The sequence below is a fragment of the Hyperoodon ampullatus genome (genome assembly GCF_949752795.1).
Source record: "Hyperoodon ampullatus genome assembly, chromosome: 2".
In the NCBI taxonomy this organism is placed as follows: domain Eukaryota; kingdom Metazoa; phylum Chordata; class Mammalia; order Artiodactyla; family Ziphiidae; genus Hyperoodon; species Hyperoodon ampullatus.
The window spans coordinates 164,175,921-164,190,956 of NC_136915.1; the positions used below are offsets into that span (position 1 = coordinate 164,175,921).

At 40.7% G+C, this 15,036-nt stretch overlaps 1 protein-coding gene across 2 annotated transcripts in view; it reads left to right on the forward strand.

Annotated features, from left to right (window-relative positions):
• Positions 1-15,036, forward strand: part of ASTN1 (astrotactin 1) — a gene marked incomplete at both ends in the record, with an annotated part of 333,141 nt that overhangs the window by 248,242 nt on the left and 69,863 nt on the right. For both annotated transcript variants that reach the window (XM_079698361.1, XM_079698362.1), the window contains 2 exons: positions 6,214-6,318; positions 8,561-8,749. In XM_079698361.1, the coding sequence (XP_079554487.1) occupies positions 6,214-6,318; positions 8,561-8,749 (294 nt within the window). The remainder of the gene's footprint in view (positions 1-6,213; positions 6,319-8,560; positions 8,750-15,036) is intronic.

Here is a 15,036-nt window from a genome sequence, read left to right on the forward strand (position 1 = left end):
CTGTAAGCTCAAGACTCTTGACCTTGCTTATTTTGGTTTCAAAGCCAGTGATTTTTTTGATATGTGATAAAAGCTCAGTCCTAAAACTGAACACTAGTAGGATTATTTGTCAGTAAAACAGCCAATATTATCACATAATTATCTGCAAAATGGCCATAATAATACCTCTCCCTGCTAGTCTTATTGGGATGCTTTGAAAACAAATGAAATAATAGATATGTAAGAGTTCAGAGTTCTCAGTGGATTAGCGGAAGTGACTAGGTCACAGTAGAGGTAGAAAGAAGGTGGATTGCTTAGAGCCTAAATATCTGTCATTGGTTCCCTGGCAAGTGCTTCTAGAGCAGTGTGAGAGAATAGAGAATGATAGAGCTTTGTTGTCAAACGACCCTGAGTTTGACTCCTGGCTCTGCTACTTTCTAGCTGTGTGACATTAGACAATACAGTCTCTTGGGGTCTCACGGCCCCCATCATAAATGGGGATCATAACACCTGTCACTCAATGTTGCTTTTAGCCCAATGGCACTCTTTTCCTCAGCTCACTGTGGAACGAAGGTATGGGCTGATTGGGGGAGGCAGGAATACTAGGGGTCATTTCTTCTTTCTGTGCCACTAAAGACCCCCAGTTAGCACCTCCTGGACCAAAGAAGGCATTTCAAAGTGTTCCAGGGACCCTTAAGAGGCAGCCAACCGGGAACTCAGCATCACTTACTAGGAGTCTCGACATGAGCTCTTCCATTGTCAGCTTTGTTCATTTCTCCATTACTCCTCTCCCTTCTTCATTCTGTGTCTTCCTTATTCTAGACCCTTCTCCCCTTTATTTTCCCCTTTTCTGAAGAATGGCTTGAACTGAGTGTAAGCCTTTTTCAGATATCAAGTTATGTCCGAAAATTTCGTTTAGACGGGAATGGGATTATAAGTAGGTCTGTCTGAGTTAGTATAGCAGAGTGATCACTAGCTTAGGCTCTGGATCCTGACAGCTAAGCTCAACTCTTCACTGGCTGTGTGATCTTGGACAAGTTACTTACCTTCTCGATGGCTCAGTTTTTAACCTGTAAAAATGGATATTATAGTATTATCTTTCTTATAGGATTAGTATGAGGAATAAATATTCATAAAGTTTTAAAAACAGTTCCTGATACATACTGAGATGTATGTTTATTAAATAAATAAATATACCAAGGAAGAAAGAAAATATGAACATTTAAACTAGCAAACTGTGCTTTCCTTAAAAAAGAAGGAAAGGGAGCAAGAGAGAAAACAATTAGATATATTCTGGACCGGAAATAAATTTTATCGAAATAAGCTGCCTTCTAAAAGATCACACACACACATACACACACACACAAACCTGAAAAAATTAAAGTGCACCTCTGGGTGTGTCCTGAAAGCCTATGTCTCTAGTGTTTGGCAATCTAGTTTTCTTGTTTCCATGTCATTGGCTGAGAAACATTTGCCGGGTGTGTGTAAAATGCCTTGTAAAGGAGGTGTGAGATGGCACACAGAAGTCAGACACGCTCAACACTGCCAATAAACTACCTGGCTTCTGTTTAAAGAGTCACCAGGACAACTCTCTCACACATTAGAACTCACGGGGAAGTGAGATTTCAGTTGTCAGGCTGGGAAGACACAGAGTAGCCCTGGATGCTACCTGAGCTTTTTGGGGAGGATAGATCTGAGAAACATCAGAAAAACATGTGTCTGAATCTCCATCTTTGGAAATAAGAAAAAGATCCAAACTTTGTTCAAATCCACAAGATAAACTTCTTTCTTCCCTGTGACCTTGGACCTCTCTTGATTTGGTATATCAGAGGCAAAAGGAGTGGAAGGATGTCCTGGTGGGACCTTTTTCCTTTTTCATGGTCTTGAGACAGAGACATTCCTAAAAATACAGAGAGAACTTTTCTTGACCTGCTAGTTTTCTACCCAGCCTTTCTTTTTAATGTATTTTGATTAAAAAGTGATACCAGTTAGTCCAAGAGCAGGTATTTCCTTTGATGTAAGAAGGAATCAGTCTTGTTTTTCGAAGCCCAGAATAACTAGAAGAATCAGTTAGAGATGGTTGACCACTTTTCTTCCATATTTATTTCCTAGTTCTGGTAACATTTTAATTATATCTTTCTTGAGAGTCATATAGAGAATGTCATATCATGCCGCACTATGTGCTATTATAGGTCGCACTCCCCATAAACCTACAAGCTTAAAAGATTTTAGGGCGAAAGTGATCTTCAGATTCTTCTATATCAGCATTTTCAAGCATGTTTTTTTCATGAAAAACCAGCCCTCCACTCATAAATAGGTTCTATCTTCAGATAGGTTCTATCTTCAGATAATTTGGAAAGACAGTAGCATCTACCTCTCAGCAATCTGCAGCACCTGAGCATGGAACAGATTCCAAGAAGTCCTGCACTAAAGAAATACCCTTTACTTTACTTAGCCCAGCAATTCCCAACTCTATTTAACTAGAGAATCCTTTTACACATAACAGCTATTTCGATCTTTCAGAATTATTGGCTTAAAGAATGTACTGGAAAATTTCTGACGTATGTGTTTTATCTTGCTGATTACCTTCTTCCTTACCAAAACAGTTAAGAACTCTTATGCTTTACAAGCCTTTTTGGTGTTATAAGTTGTGTGGAAATAAATGAAGGCCAACAAAATGAAAACAGGTGAAGGCTATTTACACACAGCAGGGGAGTCAGCCACCATCACTTGCGTTTTGGCAGAGACTGAGAGGCAGGCAGAGAAGTAGGAAAGCTTCAGAGTGGAAAAGAGGGAGGGCTTCAGATATGCCCTGATAGGCATGTAAGCTGTTGGCAGGTGATCCAGCTAACCAGGAGTGAGGTATTCTTAGGTAGTTGTTTAGGAGACCTGTTTGACTTTCTCTGGTGGAACCTAACTTGGAAGCAAGAACAAACATTAGGGACGCTGTCGGTTATTAATCAAGTCCTGGGGAGTTTGGCCTGATTGTTACAGGGGTTATTATTTGGCTTCCTGAACTAGAAGAGATAGTGGTCTGACTTCCTACAAGTCTGACTTAGAGACGGTAGATTAGCTTCTTGGGCTGGTTGCTGTAGATAATAGGGTGGTTTGCTGGGCTGGTTGCTGCAGATTGTGGGTCAGAGTTCTGTTTTTACATGTGGTCTGGCCATCATCCATTTGTATTTTCAGTCTCTCAGCTGAGAAAAAAAAAAGAGTCCAGAGGGAGATCAAGGAGGAATAGGAGGCTGCTGGTCACATTCATGGGTCCGATGGGTGCCATAATCACGAAATCTTAAACATCCCCTTGACATTTCAATAAAATAACAGGAGAAAACTAACTTTCTTTCTCTTTCTTTCTTTCTTTCTTTCTTTCTTTCTTTTCTTTCTTCCTTCCTTCCCTCCCTCCCTCCCTTCTTTCTTTCTTTTTCTTTCTCTCTTTCGTTTCTTTGTTTTTCTTTCTTTCTTTCTTCCTCCCTCCCTCCTTCCCTCCCTTCCTCCCTCCCTTTCTTGTTTCCTTCCTCCCTTCTTCTTTCTCTATTCTTTCTTACCTTGCCTGCCTGCTTCCTTTCCTTCTTTCTTTCTTTCTTTCTTTTTCTTTCACATAGGTCTATTCAGTCATTCTTTTTTCAAGCATATGTAGGGAAAGATAATGTTCTTTCTTGAGAAAACAGATATTTTGTTTGGAAAAAAAAGTCATTCACAGAGGTATCACAAATAATAATAAAATGAAATAAAAAACTGGAACTAACCGCATTGCAAGGGCACACCGAGAAAGAATCCTATGACTCAGCAAGAAAATATATATTTTAAAATATCCCTTTCCTTTTAACTAAAGGAAATATTATCTGTAAGTGGGCACAGAACAACATTTCCCAAGCATTAACAGTTATATAACTGTTTCCCTGACTATGGTGTAGCATAAAGGCACTCAGTAGAATTGTTGTTTAGCAGTGAAGTAATGGAGTTCGGTTGTTTGGCTCATCCTGGGCGAATGTGGCACACTGTCATCCCTGCCCACCGCCAACACCCGTGCTTCTTTTATTTTCCCTTCCCTCTACTGACCTGAACTAAGGCCTGGGAATTTATAACAAAAACGTCAATTAACAAATGTCAAGTTCACACAATTAGAAGTGATGAGAGAGAGGTAGGGAGGAGGGTGACAACTTTATGGAAACCATGTATGTATATGATGTTTTATCTTTTCTCAATGTGCTTTTATACCCATAACTTTATTTTGTCCTGACAACCTACCTGTAAAGTAGGCAGGATGAATACTATCATCCCCACTTTTCAGATACGAAAACTGAAAGAAATGAGTTGCCTAGCCCCAAGTCACACAGCTGGTTGGAATCACAGAGTTGAAAAGGAAACAAGGGGTCATCTGAGCTAAGCCACTCATTTTACAGATGCAACAACTGAGAATCGCAAGGTCCCCTGGCCAGGTAGCCAGAGAGGAAGCTCAGGCCAGTTGATTGGCAGGCAGAAACTGCCCCCTTCGGCAGCATGGGTGCCTTAGAACTCCCGCCTCCTGATTTCCTGCCCTTTTCTTTTCCTGATAGGAAACAAGTCCATTAAAGGGAATGTTTTTTGATATATTGAAAAATCTTAATTTATCGGGCTTGCTATCTTTTTATTAATAGAGTTTCTGAAATAACAGCAAGCTGATGAGCTAGCATCACTAGAGAATGCATACTATGTAGAACAGTTTTACAAAACATGCACATTATAACTGTAATGAAACGTACCTTGGAGGTATGTGACTGGAGTCTTAAACTTGTAAAGTTAGAATTTCCTTTATACGCTTTTACAATTAACATAAAGGCGAAAAGCCAGAGTATGCAGAAGTATGACTGCCGTCACAAAGCTTAATGCCCTAAAATAAGAGCATCTGAAAGGAAAATTGCTGAAAACCTTCTTTTAGTTTCAAGTAACTTACCTTTGATTACCTGAGATCAAATTTAATCAATTGATTCAGTAAGCACCTCTTCTGACCTTTTTTCCTGTTTTTCTACTGATAATATTCCCATATGATTCACACAGAAATGGAAATTTGGCAATTACTCAGCTAATTTGATCAGAGTTGACAAGCAGCTAATTAATCCTACCTACTCTTCATCCAGTTTAGGCACTAAATTAGTTGATTTAGCCTGAAGGAAGCATGGGTCAAAATGGCAGGATAATTCACTACGTATGTATTATTGCCATTATATTTACACACACATGCTCACTATCTATCTAAATTTATCATATATGTGGCCATTGTATTTGCATATGTACATATATACACACACGTGTGCATACATCAGGCATAGAAATGAAGCCAAAATTGGTGCTCTAAACTTAGCAAGGTGATTTTTTTATTTCCTGTGGCCTAATTATTTTCTTTCTGTAGCATTTTATATTTATAGTAGTGGCTAGAATTCAAGTAGAGTGCCACTCTTTCTCCAAGGTGTTCAAGCAAGAACAGCTCATTACAACATCACTAAGAGGCTACAAGGATGTATTTATTGAGAATGACCTTGGATAAGTAACTTGGCTTCCCAGAGCCTCAGTTTTCCCATCTGTAAAATAGGGACCACAAATAAAGTGCCTATCATGTGTCTAGCACATAGATGACACTCAGTATAGGGCCCATTCCTGCCCCTTACTAACTTAGTCATGCTACACTGTCCCTCCTGGTAAAGTCGAAACAAGCATTATCAGCTTCACGGTAATTAAAACTTAGATACGGAACACAAATCAGTTAAATGGGACACAGAAATCGGTGTTATCAGGAACTTGAGCTGAGTCAATTATTGCAGCTATTAAAGAGAGTAAAAACCTGTGTGTTACAGTAAGCCCAGAGTTTCGTATGAGTTTATTAAGGGAGTATTGTAGTAGAAGAGTTACGAACCCTGTTCTGGTCTCAGACACATCTGGAACTTTATCCTGGCTCTACCTGGTGGCCTAGGGCCCTTATGCAAACTCCTCTCTAAGCTTCAGCTTTCTCATTTATAAGATGCAGACAATAACACCTAGTTTACAAGGATCATATGACTATATACAAAGTGCTTAGCCGAATGCCTGGCACAGAGTATAGGTTCAATAAGTGATAGCTGTTGTTACTATGATTCCAGAAATTTTCTCCATCCAAAAATGCTTTCTCATTTCCTCACAATTACACCCCCTAACGCAGTAGACTTGGGACTTGAGAATCCACTACATGCACTGAGCCCGCATTTCCTCTGTCCCTAGGGATGGTGAACTTCAGTGAGGTGTCCGGATACCCCATCCTGCAGCACTGGAAGGTCCGCTCTGTGATGTACCACATCAAACTCAAACAAGTGACTGTCTCTCAGGGTGAGCACAGCTGCAAGCCATCCCTCCACCTGCTCCTGGGGTGTGGCATTCCTTCCCAAGGGCACAAGCCTTTTATCAATGTTGAAGATGCCATCCAAAATGTAGCCATTCCACGAGATCTATAACCTGGTCACTCGATTCACCCTTCAGGGCAAATGGCTGGAATCAGATCATTTTCTTAGCATAGATTAAATTGCAAGTTTTATCTTGGATAATAGGAGAGATGGAAAGGGCAAGGCGGGAACCACTGGAGATAAATTTAAACACTTACTTTATCATATTTCCTGGGGTCACCCAGTGTGTAGAGAGGATATGCAAAAACAAACTTTTTATAAAATGACAGAATAAAACTTTCCAAATGCAAAGAGTATACTTTACTGTACCTTAGAGGTTCTATATGATGAAAGAAATAAGGGAAAGAGAGCAAGAAAGAGGAAGGGGACTGGAAAAATAGAAAACAGCTGTGGTTCCTAAAAGCAAGTAAGCAAGATAGATGGATAGATAGATAGATAGATGGATGTAGATTTATCTACATCTACATCTGTTTTATATATATATAGATATGTATATATATATCTTTATATCTAATAAGTTAAGGAGTAGTGAATTATGAACTTAGGATAAATTGTTCCAAAACAGAAAAATGAGGCACCTTGTATAAGTATTCCTCAAATCTTAGTGATAAATGCCTTGAGTCAAGTTTTTCCTAGCATTTGAGCAATCCCACTGTGCAATTTGCAAAAGAGAAAATTTCTACAAAGTGGCATTAACATAGGTTTATATCCCTATTCTGCCTCATCCCCATGGACCAGAAGAACATTACTCCTTCCTCTGGGGCTACCTGAAGAATGTACCAGACCTGAGGTTTATGCTCCAGAGTCTGGCTTTGCTGTGTTGAATAAAAGGGTAACTAGAGCCAGATGCGAATGCTGGCAAAGGAACAAGACAAGGAGAGAGGACTCAGGGTCAGCAACAGGGAGGCCGAGCCTTAGGGCCAACAAGAGAGAGATAGAGGGTAAGGGATAGATAGTGAATTGTGAAGAGAAGTGAGACATATACTAGAGAAAGAAGAGGCATTCAGGATATAGAACATCTCCAAAGTACACAAAGGGACTCAGAACTTTTTATTTTCTATCACAAAAGAGTTCTTGGCAAGAAGGGAGTGGGATGTGGCTATTACTGAAGTGAACTCTGCTGGTGCAGAAAACACTTGGAACGAACAAAGTTACTCGTCATCCTAGAAAAATACGGCAGTATTTTTCACATACTCAGTTTACACGCAGCACAGGTGCTATGCATATCAGGGGTTAACAATCACATACCTGTTGCCACGTGCTTTTAAAAGCCACACATGGCATCATGGACAATGTGGACCTCTGCACTTGGGGTCTCAAGCCTGGGCTGGGCTGTGCCTTGTCCTGATAGGACACAGGTGTGTCAAAAAGAAGGCTGTACAAAGTTGGTCAGGTAGGGAAGGTATCGGATTTGGAAAATTTGCCATAGGTTATCTTCCTGACAAATATGATTCTCTTAAACAGGGAAGGCAAATCCAAGGAGATTTGTCTGGGGAGGAGGCAGACAGATTCCTTCCTCCATTTGCCATTTCAAAGTCTTTATACTTCTGATTTTCTTAAATAAATGTAAGCAGTGTTTTAGTGGCTTTCCTTATCTTTCTTCTTCCATTATCTTCCCATTACCCATTCCTCTGCATGAAGGCAGCATCCTGAAAACCTTTTTGGTCACTACCCACAGTTACAGCACATTTTACACCGTGACCTTGTGCACAGGCATGTCCCCACGTACACACCACAGAAGGTTCATGAAGCCATACTTCATCTTCCCAAGTGAAATGTTCTCTGCTGGTATTTGCGTTTCTATTTTAGACTGTGCTATTCTTTTTCACTTTTTAAATGCTATTATTTGAGCTCACTAAATTGATTTAATGTCATGACTTGTGATTTGAAACAAAAAACTTTGACTTAAGCAGGGAGGTAGTGGAGATTTGATAATGTTATACTTAACTTGCACGAAGTTGACAACATAACTAACTGGGTGGAAGAAATATTCTTTTAGGAACTGAAATGTCTGATTTCACTACCTGGAAGTACCTGGTAGCTCCAGCCAGCTCTCCAACATCACTTTGGGCCACATGGCACTTGCACATTGAGGCTGAATGGCATGGGAATCCAGATACCCATATTGTAAGTCCTCACTCTTTTTCTTGGGTGTTGTTTCTCCATAGCCCTCAGCAATGCTCTCCACTCCCTAGATGGGGCTACATCTCGTGGGGATTTTGTAGCCTTGTTGGACCAGTTTGGCAACCATTACATCCAGGAAGCTATCTACGGCTTTGAGGAATCCTGCTCTATCTGGTACCCAAACAAGCAGGTCCAGCGGCGACTCTGGCTGGAATACGAAGACATCAGCAAAGGTGAGTGACATGCTCATCAGCAAGTTCTACTCCCTGTGCAAGTCCTGGCTGCCTAGGTATACATCCATAGGACCAAAAATAAGGAGTCTGTAGGTGAAGGACTAATTCAGATGTGCCTCGATGTTCTTGCCCACCCTTTAAATTGCCAAGGTTTGGTTGCTAAAACCAAATGTCAAAATGGGAGTATTTGGGGAAACTTTATACGCAGGAGGGGCTCCAAACTGTATGACCACTGAGCGGGTTATCATAGAGAGAGTCTTCTAAAGGGCTTACCAGCCACCATGCATCCTGTTACCGTAGCACGGGCAAAATACTAGACTGTTCTTATGGAGTAGGGGAGAAAAGGAGAACGTTTCAGTCTCCCCCACCACTCCCTGCCTCCGACAATCCCATCCTACACTGGCTGGCAACCCCTTCCGGTAATTGCATAGTAAACCCCTTCTCACTCCATCCTGCCCTGTGTTTAGGGGCAATTTTCCTACTGCTCTGTGCTGTGAGGAAATCTCCATTGCCCCAGGTGTTTGTATAGCTCTGGATAACAGCCTCACAAATAAATCTTGATCCGCTGTTTGATGGCAAGTTAGTATTCAGTCCAAGTAAGTATAAGAAATTGGAATTTCTGGAACCCTTTGAATCACCTTCTGATGTAGGAGGAATACTGGCTGGTAAATTTGTGTTCTGATCAACCGAGACTTGTTTAGAATTGCCATTCATGGAATTTCTTCTTCTGAGCTTATCATGGCATTCTGATGAGCTCAAATTATGGATGTGTGAGTTGCTAAAGGGCAAGTGATGAAATTAGCACAGTGAAAACTCAAGAAGTAGGTCATCCTAAGATTTAATGATCAAGGGTCCCTCTGAGACCAGGGACCCCCTGCTGTCATCAGTGCTACAGTGGGGGAAAATATACTCCCGTGGCTGAGATGCTCTTGGTTCTCTGAGCTCCATACAGATTTCTGTTTTGTCTTGCTCAAGAGGTAGTAGAGGCATGAGAGCCCCTCTTCTGGCTGGGAGCTTTCTTCCAAAAGAAACAAGAGGCATGTACCTGGACTGCAGGCTTCCCCCCAGGTCCTGATTCCTCTAAGCTCAAAGAGACAACCACAGACAGGCTTCTTGTATCCCTTCAAACTTCAGCATCTTAAAATTGTTCTGATTCCAATTTGCCAAGAAGGAGTATAATGTAAGCACATTTCGATAAGACCAGTTCCAGCTGGCAAAACTTTGTTATGTTTCCATGCCAGAGCCTAGTGATTGAACCAAAGGACTAAAGCCTCCTCTATTTCTGTTTGCCAGTGGTTCAAGGATTGCCAGGCTCTAGGACTGCTGGGAGATGCGAGTCTGAGCTTCCTCAGAACTCCTGGTTCTACCTCTTGTGTCTATCCTGAGCGTTGTAGTATCCTTAAGGTTAAATACTAAGCCCAGGAGGGAAATTTGTCCATGGCCTTGGCACTATGCCCTATCCCTCTCCATTCTTACACACAGAAACTAATTTTGTCACAGTCCAACTGTTGGCTTTAGTTCTCATAAATATGATGTATATCACCCCTGGCTTGTTATTGATATTCAAAGATATTCAAACATTTTAGTATGTTTATTTTGATCTCTTGCAATTGTCCATGTATACCTGCCCCCCAGCTGACTCCTGAATCTTACCTCTGTATCATAGAGTTTATCTCTCTTATTGTTGGATGTGATTCTTACCCTTAAATATTTTTCTTCTCCCTACGCACTAATTTCTTTTTATTCCAAAAGCACGAAGCATGCTACTGATTAAGGATTATAAGTGCATAAGACAAAGGAAGATTTTCTTCTGCTTTTCTGCACTCTGGAGAGGATTGCTCCAGAATGGAATTTATACACTAGTGGTGACAAGTGTTCTGAGAGGGCTATACCTACCATGGCATAAAAGTGACACCTTTTTAGACTCGAGTCCTTTAATTATATGTTCTTGCCTATTCTAACTTGAGAAACTTTCCAATGAAAAGGGGTTTTGTGTTCTTTGCTTTTGTACCTATGATTAGATACCTAAGATTGCTTATGGATTGAATAGGAAAGAGGTTTATTGGGGTGAAATGAAATGTCAAGATCACAGGACTGAAAGGCTGGGACTCTAGAATCTACCAGGTGACTTTTGTTTAGTCAGTTAACTATTGGCATCTCCCCTGTAAAGCCTTCTGTAGTTTCTTCCAGCTCTGACAGTTTATGGATCCTAGGAGTCCCCCTTTAGGTGAGAGGCTTTCTCAGGTCACACATTTGAGTTAAAGACTTCCCTCTTCTTTCTACCAATCACTACACAACTTCTCTTATTCAACTTTAAAATCCCAGGGTCCAGCACAGAGCCCGGCACATGACAATCCCTCAGCAGGTGTTTTTTATTGTTGAGGTTGTTGTTAGTGATGGCAGTTGGGGTCGTCTCGGTGGGAATGGTGGTTAAAAGCTCTTCTGATGTGGTGACTTCCCACGTGGGTTTTATCATAGACACATACAATGCTTTAGGTATGCCTGACTGATAAGAACTCAGAGATGGATATTTTTGAACAGATCTTCAGGAGGCAGCCTTTTATTCAACAGCCACTTATTCATCATACAACCACTATATGGTTTGGTCAGACCAATATTTAGGAGCACCTGTCTTAAGATAAGTCTGACTGGAGCCCATGAATAACATATTTCCATTTCTCACGGTCTAAGATTAGCCTCTCTTCTTTTTCTTTTACAGAGCAAATAAAGACTATCTGAATTGAAATTTCCAACCTCACTCTCTCTACTTCTAAACTGACTTCCGTCTTTTCTCATCATCCTTTGCCCTTGTGCCTCAGGAAATTCAGTGAGTTCCTCCTCTTCAGGCGAATCTCTCCACCTGTACACTTGCTTCCTTCCCTCTCTGCTTCCTCTGAGTCCTCACTCATTCATTAGCCTCCTCTTTTTTAATCTCTGCAACCTCTTCAGCCACAATTATCCCTTCGCCAACCTTCTATTTTCCAAAAAATAATATTTTTATAAATATGCAACTCTTTTACCACTGTTTCCTTTCAGCATGTCACCATCAAATTTCTTGAGTAAGTAGCTTATACATCTTTTCTCTACTTCCTCAACTTCTTTTTACTCTTCAAAAATAATTGCTTTCAGCCCCGTCACACTACAGAAATTGCTCTGGAGAAGGAAATCAAAGACTTTATAAGCAGAGGTTCATTTTTCTATTCTGTGACCATTTCATCTATCTCAGCTAAAGAATTTGTCCCTTTTGGCCAAGTCTGCCTTCTTGCAAATCCTCTCCCTTTGTGTCTCTGATGCTATTCTGTCCAGATTCTCTTCATAAATCTTTGGCCTTTATTTCTCCTTCTTTTTTGCCCTCACTCCTCTAAAGAAATCGCTTACATTTTGGTCATTTTCTAGGATTTCACCCTTAATGTTCATCTCTTCTTCACTGTTGCTGGGTGATTCTCTTTTGTATCTACCTCAACCCACATCTCAAATCCTTCCCTTCTCCCTGAAATTCAAAAGCTCATTTGTCTGTGAGTGTTTACTATTTCTACCTGGATATTCTATAGGCACCTCAATGATCAGCATCTCTTTTCTCTGTATCTGCTAGTAGATTCGTAAACCACATTGATGGGTCAAAATATAAAGTGAGGGGTCTTTTACATTCTCCTCCACCCTCCACATTCAACCATTTACAAGTTCTGTTCTTTTTACCCCCTAAATATTTCTTCAGCAGGTGTCTTCTCATCCATTTCTCAAAATTGTATGAGTTTACAGTATCAGCTCTCATAAGAAATATTGAAATAGCCTCCTCAGGTGCCTCCTTTTCTTCAGTTTCCTGCCACTCTTGTCCATTCTGCATTTCACTATCTGTTATCTTTTTTAAATGCCCCTTAATGACATGACTCTTCAGCTTGGAGCCCATCACTAATGCCTTACTGCCTTCTCAGCATGAACATGGCTTCACTCCCTGTATTAGTTTTCCATGGCTGCTGTAAAAAATGACTACAAACTTGGTGGCTTAAAACAACATAAATTTATTTCCTGAAAGTTCTGGGGCCAGAGGTCCAAAGTCAGTTTCAGTGGTCTAAGCTCAAGGTACTAGTGGGGCTGGAGGATCCTTCTAGAGGCTCTAGGAGAGAACCCCTTTTTTGCCCTTTCCAGCTTATAGTGGCCGCCTGTATTCCTTGGCTTGTGGCCCCTTTCTCCATCTTCAGAGTGCATCACTCCAGTGTCTGAATCACATGGTCTTCTCTCTGACTCTTCCTGCCTCCTCACATAAGGACCCTTTTGATTACATTGGGTCCACCCAGATAATGCAGGATAATCTCCCCATCTCAAGGGTCTTAATTTAAGCATATCTGCAAAATCTCTTTTGCCAGGCACAGGTAACATTCATAGGTTCTAGAAATTAGGACCTGGGCATCTTTGGGAGCAAATATTCAGCCTACCACACCCTCCACCCTCTACGGCTGCTGCATCACTGACCATTCCCTACCCTGAGCATCCCTCCACTCTGCTGACACAAGATGGCTTGCTATCAATCCAAAACCCTTGCATTTGATTCCAGACAGTTTAAGGCCTCAGAGTCTCCCTTCCTGCCCCAGTCTGAGGCCACAGGTATGTGCTCTAAATTCTCCACAATTACTTGTCCCGCTCAGAAATTTTCCCTCGGGCCCTCTCTTGCCCACCTGGCCCCCTGACCCTACTCCATTCCCTGGTGTCTGTTCCTTTGCCTCATTTCTGGATGGATCTTATTCTCTTCTTAGGCTCTTAGGATCAGCAGATTAATCTTCCTGGCTATGATTTCTGTTTCTTGCGTGTGTCTTTGCATCGCCCCCTTCAGCTCTATAAATTGCCATCTGCAATTAAATGATACCTTGACCCAGTGTCAGGCCCCAACTCTGGGTCCAGGGTCAAGGTTCCCACTGGTTCAGAAGAGAAGATTGAGCCTTTCCACACTTCTGAGCCTGCCTAACCTTGTCCTCTATCTACCCCTATTCTACCATCGCCTTTCTACTCTTCAAGAGCCAGTTCTAACATCACCACTTCCACCAAGCCTTCTGTGATGCTCTAGTCAGAATTCTTTGCTTCCTATTTTATGCTCTTGGAGCTCCTTATATATATCCTTTGACAGCGCTCTTGACATTTCCCTGTATTGTCATTTCCCTGTATGACTGTCTCCCACGATAATAGACTTGACAGCATGTACCATATTTCCCTCCTTTTTGTAATTTAAAAAGTTTATTTAAAAAATGCAAAATGTGTAAAACAGAATAAAGTGAAAAATACATCTTCCTCTCACTCTTATTTCCCAGTCATCTAGTTCCACTCCCCAGAGGCAGCCAGGTAACTATGACTACAGTTTACTGTCTATCTATCCAGATATATTCTATTCCTAGCCATGTGGAAGTGGACAAAGAAAGTTGCAGAAAAGTAGATATATTAGGGTCTTGTCTGTTTTAAAAATGTTATATATAAATATATGCATATACACATCTATATAAGTATAATCTTTAGCCTTTCTCTCACTATCTATGTATATTTAGATATGTGTGTGTGTATGTATGTACACACACACACACACACACACAAGTTATCTGTTTGTTTCAGATTAGGGATTGGTATAGGGTAGGGGCTTTTATTTTTTGTACTAAAAACTTCTGTGTTGCTCTTCCTACAGTAAGCATGTGCCACTTTTATAATAAAACTTTTTTAACACAGTGAAAAATACATTCTGAAAAGTTTCTGTTATCTAGAGTAAAGACTTAGAAAGTTAACTGGAAAAAAACAAATCACACAATTGTATCTACAAAGAGCTGAACTTTGGATAGAAATCTGGGAGGAAGTGCAAAACAATAGGATCATTTCTTATCAATCTTTGAGTCTTCACCCCTGACACAGGGCCTGGCATATTATTAGCATCTGTTGTACTGTTTGTTGAAGGAATAGATCCTTTATTTTGTTCTTACTTCAGAAGAAACCAGTAAAAAGAGCCATAGATCTGTAGATTCCAGAGAAGTGACCAAAATTTGAACCTTCTTCAAATAAGAACTTCCAAGGGCTTAATTTTAATCCTCAACCTGACACACTAAGCTCAATACATTTTCTTTCTCTCTTTATTTCTTTTTTTTTTTTCTTTCTTTTTTTGGTACTCCATTCAGGAGTGGATTTCCTTGGATCTTTCTCTCTTTTCTTTTCCAATATCACTTTCATTGCTATGTTAGATCTGACCTTTGCCATAGCTTTTCCTTGCCATTGCTTTTGGGGCATATCAGTGGGGTTATCTGGGTTGACAATTGGCA